This window comes from Ornithorhynchus anatinus, chromosome 18 (assembly GCF_004115215.2).
Source record: "Ornithorhynchus anatinus isolate Pmale09 chromosome 18, mOrnAna1.pri.v4, whole genome shotgun sequence".
In the NCBI taxonomy this organism is placed as follows: Eukaryota; Metazoa; Chordata; class Mammalia; order Monotremata; family Ornithorhynchidae; genus Ornithorhynchus; species Ornithorhynchus anatinus.
This window is the reverse complement of record NC_041745.1, coordinates 28986802-29004781: the sequence shown is the minus strand read 5'-3', so window position 1 is coordinate 29004781 and position 17980 is coordinate 28986802. Positions and strand designations below refer to the sequence as shown.

General features: G+C 43.2%; 1 protein-coding gene and 1 non-coding gene across 5 annotated transcripts in view; both read right to left on the bottom strand.

The window, feature by feature from the left end:
* The window catches only part of LOC100082134 (WD repeat-containing protein 19-like), a 63482-nt gene that overhangs the window by 39773 nt on the left and 5729 nt on the right, over positions 1-17980 (bottom strand). For all 4 annotated transcript variants that reach the window (XR_486629.3, XM_007671906.3, XM_029046799.2 and 1 more), the window contains exons 6-16: positions 17718-17833; positions 16802-16882; positions 14934-15046; positions 13776-13949; positions 12233-12303; positions 10062-10234; positions 9859-9973; positions 7592-7701; positions 6238-6360; positions 4730-4879; positions 3733-3880 (exon numbers count right to left, since the gene is read on the bottom strand). Coding sequence is in view for 3 of the 4 variants with exons in the window: in XM_007671906.3 (XP_007670096.2) it covers positions 3733-3880; positions 4730-4879; positions 6238-6360; positions 7592-7701; positions 9859-9973; positions 10062-10234; positions 12233-12303; positions 13776-13949; positions 14934-15046; positions 16802-16882; positions 17718-17833 (1374 nt within the window). In the remaining variant the exon portion in view is untranslated. The remainder of the gene's footprint in view (positions 1-3732; positions 3881-4729; positions 4880-6237; positions 6361-7591; positions 7702-9858; positions 9974-10061; positions 10235-12232; positions 12304-13775; positions 13950-14933; positions 15047-16801; positions 16883-17717; positions 17834-17980) is intronic.
* On the bottom strand, positions 12965-13102 carry LOC114805542. The gene has a single exon (XR_003753514.1). It is a non-coding gene; the product is annotated as a small nucleolar RNA SNORA7 (small nucleolar RNA).

Genomic DNA, 17980 nt, shown 5'->3' with positions numbered 1-17980 from the left:
AGCACAAACCCAGAGGCAGTTCTTTGAATGTTGCCTGAAAAGATCCATTCATGTAAAAGGGAAGAAATTGAAATAGAAAATTGCATCCCCTCTCAGAGAAATAAACATGCCCAACATATTTAATAATAATGTTGGTATTTGTTAAGCACTTACTATGTGCAGAGCACTGTTCTAAGCTCTGGGGTAGACACAGGGGAATCAGGTTGTCCCACATGGGGCTCACAGTCTTAATCCCCATTTTACAGATGAGGTAACTGAGGCCCAGAGAAGTTAAGTGACTTGCCCACAGTCACATAGCTGACAAGTGGCAGAGCCGGGATTCGAACCCATGACCTCTGACTCCAAAGCCCGTGTTCTTTCCACTGAGCCACGCTGCTTGAAAATGGCAGGAGGAAGACAGCAGAATAGTTCACTTTCATCAAAATCAGAATATCAATACTTATGATGGCTGTATTGAGTGAGATTTTATCCATTTTTTAATGGTATTTGGTAAGCGCTTTACTATGTACCAGGCACCGGACTAAATGCGAAGGTAGATCCAAGGTAATCAGGTTGGACACAGTCAAGTCCCACTTGGGGCTCACAGTCTTAATCTCCATTTTACGGATGAGGAAACTGAGGTACAGAGAAGAGCAGTGACTTGCCCAAGGTCACACAGCAGTCAAGTGGCAGAACTAGGATTAGAACCCAGGTCCTTCTGACTCCAAGGTCTGCGCTCTCTTCACTGGGCCATGCTGCTCCTCTCCCCCGTTTAGACTGTGAGCCCGTCGTTGGGCAGGGATTGTCTCTACTCTTGCCGAACTGTACATTCCAAGCGCTTAGTACAGCGCTCTGCACATAGTAAGCGCTCAATAAATACTATCGAATGAATGAATAAAAAGCACCATGAAAGCATTGGTCCCTCCAGCCCAGGATTCTCTCTCCAACAGCGGCAACAGAATGCTAGTCTCTGGGCGGAGGATGTGTCTACCAACTCTGTTGTATTATCCTCCCCCAAGTGCTTAGTACAGTACTGTGCACACAGTAACTACCTAATAAACGCCACTGATTGGCTGACAGAACATATATCTGCCATTCTCACATCTATACTTAATGACTAGAGATCTACCACTTAACATCCCTAACTTTTTGTCTGTGTTAGCTAGGGTACTTGAAAAGACCGAGGGGTGATGAAGTATCCTTTCCATATTGTATGCATCGATCGATCAATGGTATTGAGTGAGTGCTTACTGCATGCAGAGCACTGTACTAGGCTTCTGGGAGACTACAGAGCAGCAGAGTTGGTAGACCCATTCCCTGCCCACAACAGGCTTCCAGTCTAGATGGGGAGACAGACGTGAATAGATAATTTATAGATTATCGATGATCTATTTTCTAAATTATAGATAATTTATGGATAGATGCGTGTTAAAGAGAAAACCTCGCTTCACTGTGGCATCTGCTCGCTGCAGTACCTGGCACATTTTCAGTCGTGCCTTGATGCTGCCGTCTTTTTGAAGCCTCTACTTTAAAAGTCCCCTCCCCCGCCCATTTCTAATTGCCGTATGCCAAGGCCTGTCTGCTGCTATCGGGCTCGCAGTTATGCTTCATTGTGTCTCTGACACTTTTTTTTTAAATGTTTCTTTCATCCTCCTCATTGGTGTATAGTCCTTGCCCATCATCCATTCCCAGAACCAGTGCAATGCTTGGGGGCGGGGTGGGTCAAAGGGCTGATTGCATTCCAGGACCTAATTGTTTGAGCTCCGGTTTTGCTAGTCGTTGTTAAGCATCATACAAAGTCACCCCGCTGGAGCTATCTAAAAGACATATGTGATGTCTAGGTCTCGCAGTAACAGAGAAAGTTGGAAGTCTCACAGTAACAGAGAAGGTTGGAGGTCTCACACTAATGGAGAAGGTTGGAGGTCTCACACTAACGGAGAAGGTTGGAGGTTCCACAATAGCAGAGAAGGTTGGAGATCGACAGTTGCTCTTTAGATCTTCAGTTTGCTTTCGCAACTTGGACAAACTGTTATTTTAAAATTTGATTTTTCCATTTCTTTTTCTATCAGTGGGTAATGGTAGTGGCCTTGAGATTCAAGTTCAGTGACTGAATTTAGCAGTGTACCCCTGATGGAGATTCTTGGGGGCTTTAGGGACTTGCTGGGATAGAACACTGGTGGTGGGGGAGACATGAGCACGTTTGAAGGCAAAGGGGAGGGAGGGCATTAGACGGTGAACAATTGAATAATAATAATAACGATGGTGGTATTAAACTAGTCTGTACGCTTTTTGTGGGCAGGGACTCTAACTGCTGTTATATTGTACTCTGTCAGGTTCTTTGCCCAGTGCTCTGCACACAATAAGCGCTCAGTAAATACCCTTGATTATTTGCAAAGCACTTACCATGTGCCAAGCGCAGTACTAAGTGCTGGGTTAGGTACAAGATATTTAGGTCAGAAACAATCCCTATCCCCCATGGGGCTTATGGTCTGAGAAGGGAGAACAGGCATTGAATCCCCCTTTTGAAGATAGAGGAAACTGAGGCCTAGTGAAGTGATTTGCCCAGGGAAACCCAGCAGGCAAGCGGCAGAGCTGGGAATAGGACTTAGGTCCCCTGACTCCCAAGCCCGTGCTTGTTCCACTGGGTCATGTATTGGAGACAGAGACAGAAGTCAGGGAGGGAAGAAGAGGAGTCATTTCACAGACCATCAGCCTTATCAATCCAGACCTCTTAAATGCCCACCTGCACCATCTTCAGGGGCTGACTGCCCACCAAATCCCTCCCTTCCTCCCCTCCCCCAACATTACACACCCCTCTGAAAACCTACGTGTTCCCTCTCCACCGCAGCTGTCACTCCTGCCTCTCCTCTGTCAATCCTTCTCACCTTTGGCCAGCAGCAGGTGAGGGAGCGGGGCGGGGGCAGCAGGGGCGCCTGGCATTCCGCTTAGAATTTCCTACTACCCTCCGTGCTGCTAGAAATGCTTCTCTTCTACGGGGTTGGCCAGAGCTAAAGCGCAGCTGGGTTCACAGTCTGAAACCTCTGGTCTTTCCATTTGCGATGTCTGAAGTATTGATCTGTGAAGTACCCTTGTCTCTGGCCAGTTTTTTTTAATAACCGTATTTGTTAAGCACTTATTATTTACCAGGAATTGTACTGAGCACGGGGGTAGATACAAGTTAATCAGGTTGGACACAGTCCCCGTCCCACGTGGGACTCCCAGGCTTAATTCCCACTTTACAGATGAGGTAACTGAAGCAAAGAGAAGTGAAGTGACCTGTCCAAGGTCACACAGCAGATAAGCGGCAAAGCCAGCATTAGAACCCAGGTTCTTTTGACTTCCGGGCCTGTGCTGTATCCAGGAGGCCATGCTGCTTCTCCTCCTTCCCCCAAATACCACTGATGGATTGATTGATTGATTGTCAAATGGCACTTCATTCATTACAAATTAAGAACTGAATACTAACGTAAATGCTACTTCAAAAGGTTACTAGTCAAGTCCATTCTACTACTGAATGTCCCTCAAATTCACAGCACTTCATTTGTATTTCATTTCACTTCCCTCTAGGCTGAAAACTCCTTGTGGGCGGGGAACGTGTCTACCAAATCTGTTGTAGTTTACTCTCTCAAGTGCTTAGTAAAGTGCTTTGCACACAGTAAGCACTCAATGGATAACACAGACTGATTACTCGGAGTACAAATTTTGGACCTGGTATGAGTGACTAGTATTGCCGCCGGAGATAAATTTTAATACCTTGAATAGTATCCTTGTGAAAGACGTAAGTATAGACTTTATCGTCATCATAGGCAACAAACACACTATTATCCATTGGCCAGTTTTCCCAAAGAATGCATTTGATGGTTGGTGAGAAATTTGGAATTTCATACACAGCATCAGTTACCTAGATTTTTAAAAAAATATTTGCATCAAAAAACATGAACAATCAACCATTCAGTCGTATTTATTGAGTGCTTACTGTGTGCAGAATATTGTACTAAGTGCTTGGGAGAGTAAAATATAACAGAGTTGATAGATATGTCCCCTGCCCACAATAAGTTTACAGTTTAGAGAAGGAGAAGGGTAATATATAAGAAATAAATTACGGATGGGTACAGAAGTGCTGTGGGGATGAGCTGTGGGGCAAATGAAGGGAGCAAATCAGGGAGATGCAGAAGGGATTGGGAGAAAAGGAATTGAGGGCTTGGTCTGGGAAGGCCTCTTGGAGGAATTGTGCCTTCAATAAAGCTTTGAAGGTGGGAGGGTAATTGTCGGTCAGATAAGAAGAGGGAGGGCATTCCAGGTCAGCGAGAGTTCGGCGGTGAGATAGACGAGATGGAGGTACAGTGACTGAGATGGCATTAGAGGGACAAAGTGCGCAGGCTGGGCTGTAGTAGGAGAGTAGTGAGGTGAGGTAGGAGGGGGCAAGGTGATGGACTACTGATGATAAGGAGTTTCTGTTTGATGCGGAGGGAGGTTCTTTAGGGGGAAACCTGCACTGGAATGCTCATGTAGAAAGATGACCCGAGCAGCAGAGTGAAGCATGGACTGGAGTGGGGAGAGACAGGAGGCAGGGAGGTCAGCGAAGAGACTGATACAGTAATCAAGGCGGGATAGGATAAGTAGCATCACCACTGGCACCCGAAACATTGCTTAGGAACTTGTTTATCTACTTCCTTAAAAGCGATTAGAATTATGAGTTTCATTTTTGTACATTTCACTTAATCAAAAGTCACCTAATAGCTAGACTTACTGGGCAGTACAGAAAACCTTCATTTTTATCATCAATGTAAGTCAGCCGGGTCCCATTTGTATCTGGAAAGATTTTTTTGACACTGACGTGGTGTCGGTATTCATTCACGTGTTGCCAATCTTCAATGTAGAAATAATGAATAACACCAGCCTGATTAAAAAAAATACAACTTCTAATCATTTGACAATTATTGTAAGAAGTTCCCAAAATGACGTTTACCTTATTGCAAAACAAATACTTTCACTTGTTGCTACATTTTTTTTCTTGAAGCAATCACCTAAAATGTTGCAGACAAATGTATCTATTTACTGCATTTATAATATGGCTCTCCATTCTTAAACTGCCTCAGGGTGCAAATGCAACAGATTCTTATGAACTAGAATATCAAGATGAATTAACAGAAGCAACCACCAGCAGCAATGATTAAAATATGGTGTGGCTTAAAAATGTAAATGTGAAGTTTGGAACCAAATGACTGCAGATTGCCTTAGGATTTATAATACATTTAGTTTCTGAAAACTAAGTCAAAACACTGGATGTTGGAACATGGTTATATGTTTGAACCTGGGTGATGGCAGTTTGGATAGTAAACCCTCTGTGATTCAGACACTGTGTCCAACCTGATTATCGGGTATTTATCTCAGGACTTAGTACAATCCTTGGCACATAGTAAGCGCTTTACCAGTGCCATTAAAAAAAAAAATTAGAAGTGGAAAGCAAACAGTGGGGAGCTGGGGAAAAGGCAACAAAATCAGAGAGAATCGTGGAATTGGGGAAAGGTGAACGTGTGAATCCGTTTTAAAGTTTCTAAAAACAGAATATTACTGTATCTAATGTGACTGATTTTGTTTTATACTTACCCTTATCTTTAGTGTAGTATTAAACTTTAGGGCTTCCCCCCTCCCCATTTTTCCAAATCTAATTCATTTAAATGCCTGGTCTCCCCCTCTAAGCTGTAAGCGCCTTATGGGCAGGGAGTGTATTGACCGACTCTGTTACATTGTACTCTTTCAAGGGCTCTGCACACGGTAATGCTCAGCAAATACGATTGATTGATTAGAGTTGTAATTATGGCTGGATTCCTTTTGTTTGCCTTAGCAGTCCATATGCACAGACAGAAAGAGGGGAAAAAGAAGGCTTGAGGCCCTTTGTACTGCATATGAAACTAAAGGTTTTTTTAATTGCATTTGTTAAGCACTTACTATGTGCCAGACAATCATTTTTTAGCACTTCCTATGTGCAGAGCACTGTTCTAAGCGCTTGGGAGAGTACATTTTAACAATATAACAGACATACTCCCTGCCCACAACCAGTCTGCAGTCTAGGGGACTATGCTGTACTACCACTGTACTAAGCGCTGGTATTGATAAAAAGATCTGATTCTCCACCCTGGGGCATAACCACACTTTTACCATTCAAGTGATGAAGTCGCTTCAACCACCCTCTTTCCTGCGGTCTTGACAACTTCAAGAAGAAACATGTATCGACGAAGGTGGGTGAATACGTACATCTGTTCCGTAGATCAGGAAATCCTTTGTTAAAGCGTGACATAGAATTCGACATTCATTAGCTGTTGTGGGGAAGAGGCGAGTCTCTCGCTCTTCTTGAGCATCCAGAATTTCACTCTCTATCTAATAAAATATGAAACAAAGAAGGAAACTTAATTCTCCTCCTTAGGCCAGGGAACACACACTTTCTGCAGCCGGAAGGGAGAATTCTCTTCGGCGGAGGGGCCAACTTTTTCATTTGGAGTGCAGCGGTGAAAAGGGGGCCGAGGATTTAGGGAGGATTGGGACTTGGTGACAGATACAGATACAATAGGTGGTGTTTACTGAGCACTTACTGTGTGCAGAGCACTGTACTAAGTGCTTGGGAGAGACTAATAGGCAACCACCATTTGGAGTCTTTTTAGCCCTGATTGGAATTTCTCAGACTGGACGGAGACCTGGGATCAGGGAGCCTGGGGTTCGTTCAAACAGCTGTGATTGCCCCTTCTGCCTCCCCGGTTTTATGCCTAAGACAAAGGGAGCATGATCTGGCTATCGAAGAGGCCCCGTCCATCTGGAAGTGATGGGGAGATAACTGGCCCCTACCGACCATCCCATGAGAAGGAGCACGGGCTAGTGGATAGAGCACAGCCCTGGGAGTCAGAAGGACCTGGGTTCTATTCCTGGCTCTGCCACTTATCTGCTGTGTGACCTTGAGCAAGTCACTTCTCTGCGCCTCAGTGACCTCATCTGTAAAATGGGGTTTAAGACTATGAGCCCCATGTGGGACGGGGACTGTGTCCAACCTCATTCGATTGTATCTACCCCAGCGCTTAGAATAGTGCTTGACACAGGAAAGGAACACACAGTCCAATAGCAGGAATCTTAGAAGTTGATTTTCCTTTATTTCTGAATGTGAAGAATTAGAGGTTCTGCGTTGTCTTTAGCACTTTATCAGGCAACAAATGTGAGAAATGACAGCTGATTTTTCTGTTTCCCGGTTGCCTGTGGGGGGGGGGGACTGTTCCTATGGAAACCGGTTGAGTCGAAGAATGGTTATAACTGTTATTTAGTGCATTCGTTGAGTGCTTTCTTTGAACAAAGAATAAAAGCGCTAGGAGAGGTACAAGTATTTTAATTCAGACAAGGTCCCTGACCTCTAGCAGACTTACAACTGAAAATGTGGGGAGAGGGAAGAGAGAACACAAGGAAGGGTATATCAGATCAACTGTCCTTTGCCCCAAGAAAGTCATTTGCAACATCTCCTCCCAGGAGAGGAGGGAAGGAGAGGAGAGAAATGTTTTGCTTTTGCCCTCTAGGTCTACCATAAAATAGAAAAAGTCAGGGGTCAAAATGTACTTATTTCTCTACTTACCATATGTAATTGGACCTTGCCCTCAAAGAGCACAGCCGCATAGTTAGAATTAAGGCACATACTGACTACCGTCCCCAGATATTCCACGTCTTTTAGTTTTTTAACAACACCTACAACGAGTCAAGGAATGTCGTTAAATGTAGTTTTACATTTTGCATCATCTTCAAACTAAGGATTGAATGTTACAAGTTTCAAACCTAAAATTCTCTTTGCCAAAGGTCTTTTCAGTAGTGTTAACTATGTGGTGGCCTTAGTTTCACTGCACTGTAAACAACAGAGACCTTTACCTCTAAATCAGGGGATTTCTATAGGTTGCATGCTAGAGTATTAATGTTCTAGTAAAATTTCCCTTCCCCAGTGGAAATCTCAGCAGGGCAGTCAAAATAACAGGTTAGGAAAATGGAATAATGATATAAATAATACGTGTTTCCCAAACTGTGCTGCTAAAAGCAGGATGAAAGTTTCTTGAGGAAACATTATATTGCTGACAACCTCTTTGTCCTCTTTATTAAGACTCCATTAAAAACATAATTGGTTTACCTATTATATAAAGGGATCGACAAATATTAAAAAATAGGCAAGATGGATTTTATCTCATAAAAAAAAAATTTCTATGGAGAAATTATATACGGGTGTCCTTCACTGTACTAGTCTTCTTTTAGTGTTTAGTACAGTGCTCTGCCCACAGTAAGTGCTCAATAAATACAATTGAATGAATAGTGCTCTAGCATACTTTTGTTGTCAGTATTTAATGCAGTGTGCTCTCACTTGGAGATAATGCTTTAGTTTAGCAGCTTTTTCAAAGTTTATCTTATCTTCTAGCCTGTAAGCTCATTGTGGGCAGGGAACATGTCTACCACCTCTGTTATTTTATTACATTGTATTCTGCAAGTGCTTAGTACAGCCCTCAGTAAATTACTCTAGACCCTAGACCGTAAGCTCATCTCTAGACTGTAAGCTCATTGTCAGCAAGGAATGTGTCTATTATATTGTTAGACTGTACTCTCCCAAGTGCTTAGTAGAGTGCTCTGCACACAGTAAGTGCTCAATAAATACGACTGACTGACTGATTATCTTGGCTTTAAGCACCTCCTTCTGCCTCTTCCTCAACCTCTGAAGTATGCTGACTTGACTGTGCTTCTCCTGTAGTGGTTTAAGCACTTTCTGAAGTGGGGTGGAGAGGTGCCTCAGAGACCCTCCAGGGCCGAGGAGCCTCACGGTGAAGATTTTAACTACAACTCAGTGCCCCCCAGAGCCAAGCACGATCCAGCAGAACCAACCATAGCTCACATGGAGTCGTCAGGTGGCACTCTGGGAGAATATGGGGGTGTATGTGTATGTGTGAGAGGGAATCTGTGAATGAGCAGGCCAATGGGTGTACTAACACGACCGCGAGTGGGTGGGTGGATGTGTACAGACCACTTCCATTTTCCTAAAGCACTTTTCACATCAGTTGTCTCATTTCATCATCATGAGGTAGAGAGAGGCAGGCTCTTTCCACTAGGCCATGCTGGGAAGCAATACTGGAAAGAGCATAGGCCTGGCAGTCAGAGGACGTGGGTCGTAATCCTGGTTCCGCCACTCTCTGCTGTGTGACTTTGGGTGAGGCTTTAAACTTCCTTGGCCTTGGTTCCTTCATCTGCATAATGGGGATTCAATACCTGTTCTCATTCCTACTTAGACTTTGAGCCCCATGTCGGACTTGTTGATCTTGTTTCTACAATTTCTTAATCACTTACTATATGCCAGGTATAGTATTCATTCATTCGATCGTATTTATCGAGCGCTTACTGTGTGCAGCGCACTGTACTACGTGCTTGGGAAAGTACAATACGGCAATAAAGAGTGACAATCCCTGCCCACGAGCTCACAGTCTAGACGGTGGGAGACAGATATCAATACAAATAAACAGACATCGATATAAATAAATACAATTACAGATGTATACATAAGTGCTGTGGGACTGGGCTCTGGGGTGGATTACAAGCAAATCAGGTTGGACAAAGTCCCTGTCCCACATGGGGCTCACAGTCTTAATCACCAAGAAGGGTTAACTAACTTGTCCAAGGCTAGTGGAAAGCTAGGACTCGAATCCAGATCTCTTACCCCCGGAGGGGGTAGGGGTGATTTTCCCTCTTGACTGGACTATGCTGCCTTGCATCCAGGTTTGTGTAAATCAGTCTCTTTAAAGACTGAGGACTTCCTCTCATGCACAGTAAAATAAGACTGTTAGTAGCTATAAAATGTTTAACCGAGTTCATCCTTACTGTCCTCTCCAAGGGCATAAAACCAAGCTCGGTTGTTCATCCCAACAGCCAAGTGGTAAAGGCCAACAGCAATAAAGTTAGGCTCCACTTCAACGGAAACCGTGATGGGGAGTTCCTGTAAAAAAAGTGATCTCCACTTCATTAAATCGTATTTTGCCCCGATGCTTTGAGAACTCTATCAAAATCGATTCAAGTTGCCATACTCCTTCAACGGGGTTGGCTACGGTGACTTCGAGGAGAGAGGTGAGGTGTGCAATCCGAGTGCCGTAGGTGTCTCCGAGGACCGGAAGCTTGGTCAGGAAGACGTGCAGCGAGCCCCTTTGTGTAGATGTTGCCAACAGCTGTCCATCGTCTGTCCAAGACAGGGCCCCTAAACCTAAATACAGCAACAGACTTTTACTAAAAAGCAGTTTGGATGTTTATCCAGATGCAGGACTGTAATGCTTTAATTATAATCCTATGTTCACAGGAAACAAGGCTACTAAGAACTGGGATTTAGTAATTATAAAAACCTTTTTTTTCCCTTTCCACAAGAGTGAAATTCCCTGTTTCAAAATGAGTGTACTCACAAAGGGGAAAGAACAAGTGAACTGGAATCCTTATCTTGAGGGCTTAGTACAGGGCATTGAACCAAGTAAGCACTTGTTAAATGCCATTCCTACAGCCTCTGATAATGAACCATCAAAGAGCAAAACATACTACTCTCCCAAGTGCACGATGAGCGCTCAATATACACCAGTGATTGACTGATTCATTCATCTTAGGCTTCATTATAACAGCGTGCATTCTTTGTAATTATTTTAATATAAAACTCATTGCCCGTTGAGATTTCAGTGAAATTCACCATTTTAAAAAAACCCCAAAAATTGAGGAAGAAAAGCTGAAGACCTTTTTTGAGGGTACTTTCTTCTTTCTGAAGGTTTGCATCTCTGCTCCACGTAGCAAAATAAGAACAGATTACTATTCTGAACAAAAAATATAAAAGCAAAAGACTAATGGAAAAAAGTAAAAGCCACAGTCCAGATATCCAGTTTGCTCACTTACTCCCTTTGGAGACTCTGAAAGGTCTAAAATGCTAAGCGGATCTCATCGAGAGGAAGAAATAGGTGGTTAAAATCACAATGCACCTCGGTTTGATTGTTACTTCTTACTATCCTAAACAATTAACTTCTTGAAATGGACTCAGCCTTCTAGGACTGTCTTCAGAAGGCAGCTTTCAAATCCTTATGTCAGGAGGAAGAGTTCGGCTATGAGTGCCCTAGGACAGTCAATAAATATGATTGATTGATTTCTATGACTCTACAAAATGGCTCAACTCTCATCCATGCTTAAAAGGATGATTGTAGTATTTGTTAAGCGCTTACTATGTGCCAGGAATTGTACTAAGCCTTGGGGTAGATACAACCAAATTGGGTTTGACACAGTCCCTGTCCTGCATGGGACTCACAGTCTCAATCCTCATTTTCTAGATGAGGTAACTGAGGCACAGAGAAGTGAAGCAACTTGCCCGAGGCCACCCAGCAGACAAGTGGCAGAGCCGGGATTAGAACCCAGGACCTTCTGACTCCCAGACCTGTGCTCTATCCTCTACACCATGCTGCTTCTTAAGGTCACCTAGCTAGTCTCCTCCTGTGCAGCAAGGGGTAATTAAAGCTGATTAAAGCTGAAAGAAGCAAAGTTGCCATGTGAATCCTGTTACGTGGTTTCTCAACTGTTGGGAGACAGAGTGAAGACTAACCTTGAATGGGTTCATGTAGACTGTAAGCGCTTTGTGGGCAGGGATTGCATCTACCAATTTTATTGTATTCAATCAATCATTTTTATTGAATGCTTACTCTGTGCAGAGCACTGTACTAAGAACTTTGGGAGATAACATTATGTCACAGTTGGGAGTCACATTCCCTGCCCATAATGAGCTTACAGTCCAGACGGGGCTACAGACATTAATATAAATAAATAAATGATGGATATGCACATAAGTGCTGTGGGACCGAGGGGAGGGGTGAATAAAGGGTACAAATCAAAGTACTAGTGTGACGCAGAAGTAAGTGGGAGAAGAGGAAATGAGGGCCTAGTCGGGGAAGGCCTCGTATTGTACTTTACCAAGAGCTCAGTACACAGTAAATGCTCAACAAATACCATTGATTGATTGATTGTCTTTTTGCTTTAAAAGAATTAAGCCCATAAGTGCCCGTAAGTGGACCTCTGGTAAGCTCCTGGGGACAATATTTTATTTTTAGTCCAGCAAACGAAAGATCAGCTGAAATGATCTCTTTCTTAATATTCTTTTCTAAAAATTGGCTCTAACATTCATTCTAACTGCACTTTAAGATGAAGAAAAATGGGATCAGTTTAGGACAATGTGTTATATTACCTTTATTTTCATCATCCAGGTTTATTATAGCATACATTTCTTTCAGCTCTGACAAATCGTGGATCTTAATGCTGAAACCAAGAACAGGTAGCAATTTCAATAACTAGAATTTAAAACATTTCCTGAGGTAGCCTTGGGCTGTTTAGCTAGGACCTCTTTTGAAGGCACAGCCTCTGGTAAGAGGAGGGGAGAACGGCCAACCAGGCCCAAACCGGATCCACAGGAAGACTTAGCCAGGCTTGGTTGGTGTTTTTTTTCCTGCTTTAATGGTCTTTGTTATGTTCTTACTATGTGCCAGACACTGTACTATGTGTTGGGGTAGATACGAGTTAATCAGGTTGGACACGGTCCATGCCCCACGTGAGGCTCACAGCCTTAGTCCCCATTTTACAGATGAGGAAGCTGAGGCATATAGAAGTGAATTGACTTGCCCAAGATCACATAGCAGACAAGTGGAGGAACCGGGATTAGAACCCAGGTCCTTCTGACTCCTAGACCCATGCTGCAGACCATTTTTGTCTTATGCCGTCGAGTCGACCCATAGCGATGTCTTGGACACATCTCTCCCAGAACACCCCACCTCCATCAGTAGTCATTTTGGTAGTGTATCCATAGGGCTTTCTTGATAAAAATAAGGAAGTGGTTTGCCATTACCTCCTTCCGCGTGGTAAACTTGAGTCTCCACCTTCGACTCTCTCCCGTGTTGCTGCTGCCCAGCACAGATGAGTTTTGACTTGTAGCAGATTGCCTTCCACTCGCTAGCCACTGCCCAAGCTGGGAATGGAATAGACAGGCCTCTGCTTGACTCTCTCTCCCGTAGTTGAGACTGGTAGAGCACTGGAAACTCTCCAGGTCCGACCCTGAGAGGGATTTCAGACCTTTAGGTCATAAGCTCACTTGGCTGGCAATTTAACACTAAGTAGTTGTGCAACAGTAATGAAGATTTCTAATAAACAAAAATATATTTAAGGAGAGCCTTCAAATTATTTTTACAATAAAACTGTGCTCATAGGAAAGAGAAATACTTCTGTATTTTCACCAAGAAAACTCTGTGGATCCACTACCAGAATGATTGCAGATGGAGGTGGGGTGTTCTGGGAGAGATGTGTCCATGGTGTCGCTATGGGTCGGAGATGACTCAATAGCACAAGACAGGACAAATATGCATCGTTACTTTATTTACAGTTGTATGATTTGGAAATTGAGCTTGTAAGCAGCAGGAAAGCGTGAAAGAGTATGGACCTGGGAGTCAGAGGACCTGGGTTCTAATCCTGCCTCTTCATTTGCCTGCTGTAGGGCCTTGGGATGTCACTTCACTTCTCTGTGCTTCAGTTTCTTCATCTGTAAAATGGTATTCAATACCTGTTCTCCCCGCTTAGACAACAAGCCCTTTGTGGGGTAGGGACTTTGTCTCACCCAATTATCTTATACCTACTCGAATGCTTAGTTCAGTGCTTGGCACCCAAAAAACCCCTTAACAAATACCACAATTTATTATTTTTATTGTTGTTATCATTATTAGTAATATTACTAAGTTACTTACCAGTTATCTCCACATGTTGCAGCTTTATTTAATGATTGTGATATTGCAATGTTAGTTAAATTATCTTTATGATTGTGAGCTTGAAAAATCTCTTGCCCGAGCTCTTGAAAATGTGTAGAAATGACCGCAACGTAGCCTTGGGAAAAACCAATCATGATGTAGCCATCACCAAACCTGAAATAATAGCATTAAATAAGTAAAAAAAAAAGATATTGATCCATCTCTATCACCTAAGTCAAACTCGTTCTGGTGGTGTGAATTTAGACCCAAGCTTAGGTCTCCTTACAAATAGCTAGGTAAGGTAAGATAACCTTTCTGAGCCTATTACTTTCTGCAAAATCTTCAAAGAGGAATAGATCTTAACTCTACATGAATTTTGGGTTAAATGACACCTTGGGAAATTTGAGGGAAAACACTCTTTCCTTGTTTCCATTACTTAAAATATGAACATTTTCCCATATTTCATATTTTCAAGGAACATAATCCATCAATCAATGAATGGTATTTATTGAGTACTTCCTGTGTGCAGAGCACTGTACTAAGCACTTGGGGAGAGTACAATAAAACAGAGTTAGTTACTCTCTCTGCCCACAACAAGCTTACGATCATAACCTGGTTTAATATTTTTTTTAAATGTTTGTTAATTGCTTTCTATGTGCTAGGAACTGTACTAAGCACTGAGGTAGATACACGTGAATCAGGTTGGATACAGTCCATTTTCTTCATGGGGCTAACAGTTTTAAACCCCATTTTACAGATGAGGTAACCGAGGTGCAGAGCAGTGAAGTGAAAAGCAGCACGGCCTAGTGGCTAGAGCCCGGGCCAGGGAGTCAGAAGGTCATGGGTTCTATTCCCAGATCTGCCACTTGTCGTCTATGTGACCTTGGGCAAGCACTTAACTTCTGTGGGCCTCAGTTCTCCCATTTGTAAAATGGGGATTAAGACTGAGAGCCCTATGTGGGACAGGGACTGTGTCCAACCGAATTATTTTGTATCTTCCCCGCCTTCTGAACCTTTGGACTCAGTTGGGAATTCTGCAGTCTCCGGCCCTTAGTCACCAACCTGATCAGATCAGGAAAACCTAGTGGAAGCTACGCATTGAATATTAGGTGAGCGGAGAAGCTCGATACAGACCAACTGAAGATCAACATGACTTACCAGTGGTAACAAACAATGCTGCCGTAGTACTGTTGGAATCCCAGCTCAACTGGATTTTCTGGACTATTTACGTTAATCAAAAATATATTTTTCTTGCCAACGACCACACTGATCTGTCAAGGGATAAGGCAGACATCATTCAAGTAAGAAACATCTATGTTGCTGTTTAATAATATGCCCCCCAAATTAGCCTGGGCCCACAGGCCAATGAACAATAGATACTATAATCTTTTTTGACTCATTTAATTGAGTTCAGTAATCCTCTATGGTAACGCTGTGTTCAATGCTCAAAGGGCACTGTGGTCCCCAGCAATTGAGCCATTTTATAATATTGGTATTTGTTAAGTGCTTACTATGTGCCGAGCACTGTTCTAAGCACTGGGGTAGACACAGGGGAATCAGGTTGTCCCACGTGGGGCTCACAATCTTAATTCCCTTTTTACAGATGAGGTAACTGAGGCACCGAGAAGTTAAGTGACTTGCCCAAAGTCACACAGCTGACAAGTGGCCGTGCGGGGATTCGAACCCATGACCTCTGCCTCCAAAGCCCGTGCTCTTTCCACTGAGCCACGCTGCTTCTCTAATTTTGTCAATCAGTTGCATTTTTTGAGCACTTACTGTGTGCAGAGCACTGTACTAAGTGCTTGGGAGAGTACAGTTCAACAATAAACAGACACATTCCCCACCCACAATGAGCTTACAGTCTAGAGGGGGTGACAGAAATTAATATAAATAAAAAACAAATTGTTTTTAGGTAGGAAAGTCATCTATAGAGAGGTGTGTTAACTCTGTTAAGCCTTGCTTTCTATTTAGGGCATTATTGTAAGCTGGTTGTGGGTAAGACGCGTGCCTACCAACTCTCCCAAGCAGCTGTGTGACTGCGGGCAAGTCACTTAACTTCTCTGTGCCTCAGTTCCCTCATCTGTAAAATGGGATTGAAGACTGTGAGCCTCATGTGGGACAACCTGATTACCCTGTATCTACCCCAGCACTTAGAACAGTGCTCTGCACATAGTAAGCACTTAACAAATACCAACATTATTATTATTAGCATAGTGCTCTGCATACAGTAAGCGCTCAATAAATCCCACGAATCGAATACCGCTGCAGTGTGTTAGGAGTAAATCTCCACTTGTATGGAGTGGGGGTTGGGGAACAGCAGGAGTTAGCTCCTGAGTGCTGTCTCTGTCTCACCCCCCATTTTTTTTTCTTTCATAATAATAATAATAATAATGTTGGTATTTGTTAAGCGCTTACTATGTGCCAAGCACTGTTCTAATCGCTGGGGTAGACACAGGGGAATCAGGTTGTCCCACGTGGGGCTCACAGTCTTAATCCCCATTTTACAGATGAGGTAACTGAGGCACAGAGAAGTTAAGTGACTTACCCAAAGTCACACAGCTGACAAGTGGCCGAGCCGGGATTCGAACCCATGAACTCTGACTCCAAAGCCCGTGCTCTTTCCACTGAGCCACGCTGCTTCTCATGGTAATGGTAAAGTGATTACTGTATGTCAAGTACTGTACTGAGCAATGGGGTAGACATGAGATAATCAGGTTAGACACAGTCTCACGTGGGGCTCACACTCGTACTCTCCATTTACCAGATGAGGCAACTGAGGCCCAGAGAAGTGAAGTGACTTGCCCAAGGTCACACAGCAGACAAGGGGCAGAGCTGAGATTAGAACCCATGACCTTCTGACACCCAGGCCAGCGTTCTATCCATTATGCCATGCTGCTGGGGCCAGGACTCTCCCTTTCCCGCATCACCTGTGTGCTGTGGCAGGACATCCCGCTCCAACCTTAGGGAACATGACCTCCCTAAGACCAAACCCCAAAGAGGATATTATTCGCCAACCGAGTCCTTACGGTGTTTTCGGCGGTACTTGTTCTGTTATCATCTCTCAGCACTGAGAAGCGCATATCGCTAAGCTCCATTTTCAAAAGGATCTACAAAAAATAGGATATTTCCAACTCTGGCAAAAAGACTGAAACAGAACATTTTCACACATATGTCGCAAACATAGGGACGAAGAACAAAGAGGGGAAACACTGCTTTATTATCATCCTCATCAACATGATTTTGTCTCGGGCTCCTGAGGGCAGACTAATGCAGTGGGTAGGCACTTACAGAAAATACACAAGAAAAACATCGAGGCCTTGCCCTCCTTGAGTTACAATCTCTTGAGATGGGAAGGCACACACAAGATGAGTGAACCATAATTGAGAACAGGAAAACAGATCGAAATTCGCATTAGGGTCGAATAAATTACACATAAACAGTTAAGTGTATAAAGTGAGATACAATTTCTGGAAAAAAAAAAAGATAAAGAACTGGAGATTTCTCCATAAGGGGAAAGTAAGACATTCTCCATTTTTATTACATCACAAATAAAAAGAGGCTGGAAGTGGTGAAGAGGGGAGGGGAGAAAAATATGCTCCCACGAAGATAAGCTCCTAGTATACCAACTCGGTTATATTGTACTCTTCCATGCACTTGGCACAGTGCTCCGCGCACAGTAAGTGCTCAATAAATAGCACTGATTGATTGATCTACTCCTTTCCCTCCACCAGCTTTTAATTGGCTTCTGTTAGTGGGTCTGCTAATCATTTGTTTGCCTTCTGTATTGTCTAGTAAAGCTTGTGAAGCTTCCTCTTTTTGGCATGAAATGCTGGCCACATGGTGGTGTTTTATAAAAGCCAACCATATGACAGTAATTCTAAACAGTGACCATTTGATCACCTTAGAAAAAATAAAAACCTACCAAAGTGCTGTATGAATTACCTGTCTTATCGTATCCCCTTCCTGGTTGCTAATGGTAATCATTTTATCCTCACTGCCAAGGGCCAGCAGGTTTTCAGAGCTCCAGCACCCACACGTTATCCGCTTGGTGTGTTTACCTGGAAAAAAAAAAAAAGCTAACAGGCATCAACACTCAGTTGAAATGTTAAAGGCTAGGTATTATAAAAAGAATGAGTAGAATGGATTATTCCTTATCATTTAATAAAAAACATTACCAAGAAAAGCAAGAGCTGGGAACATAATGT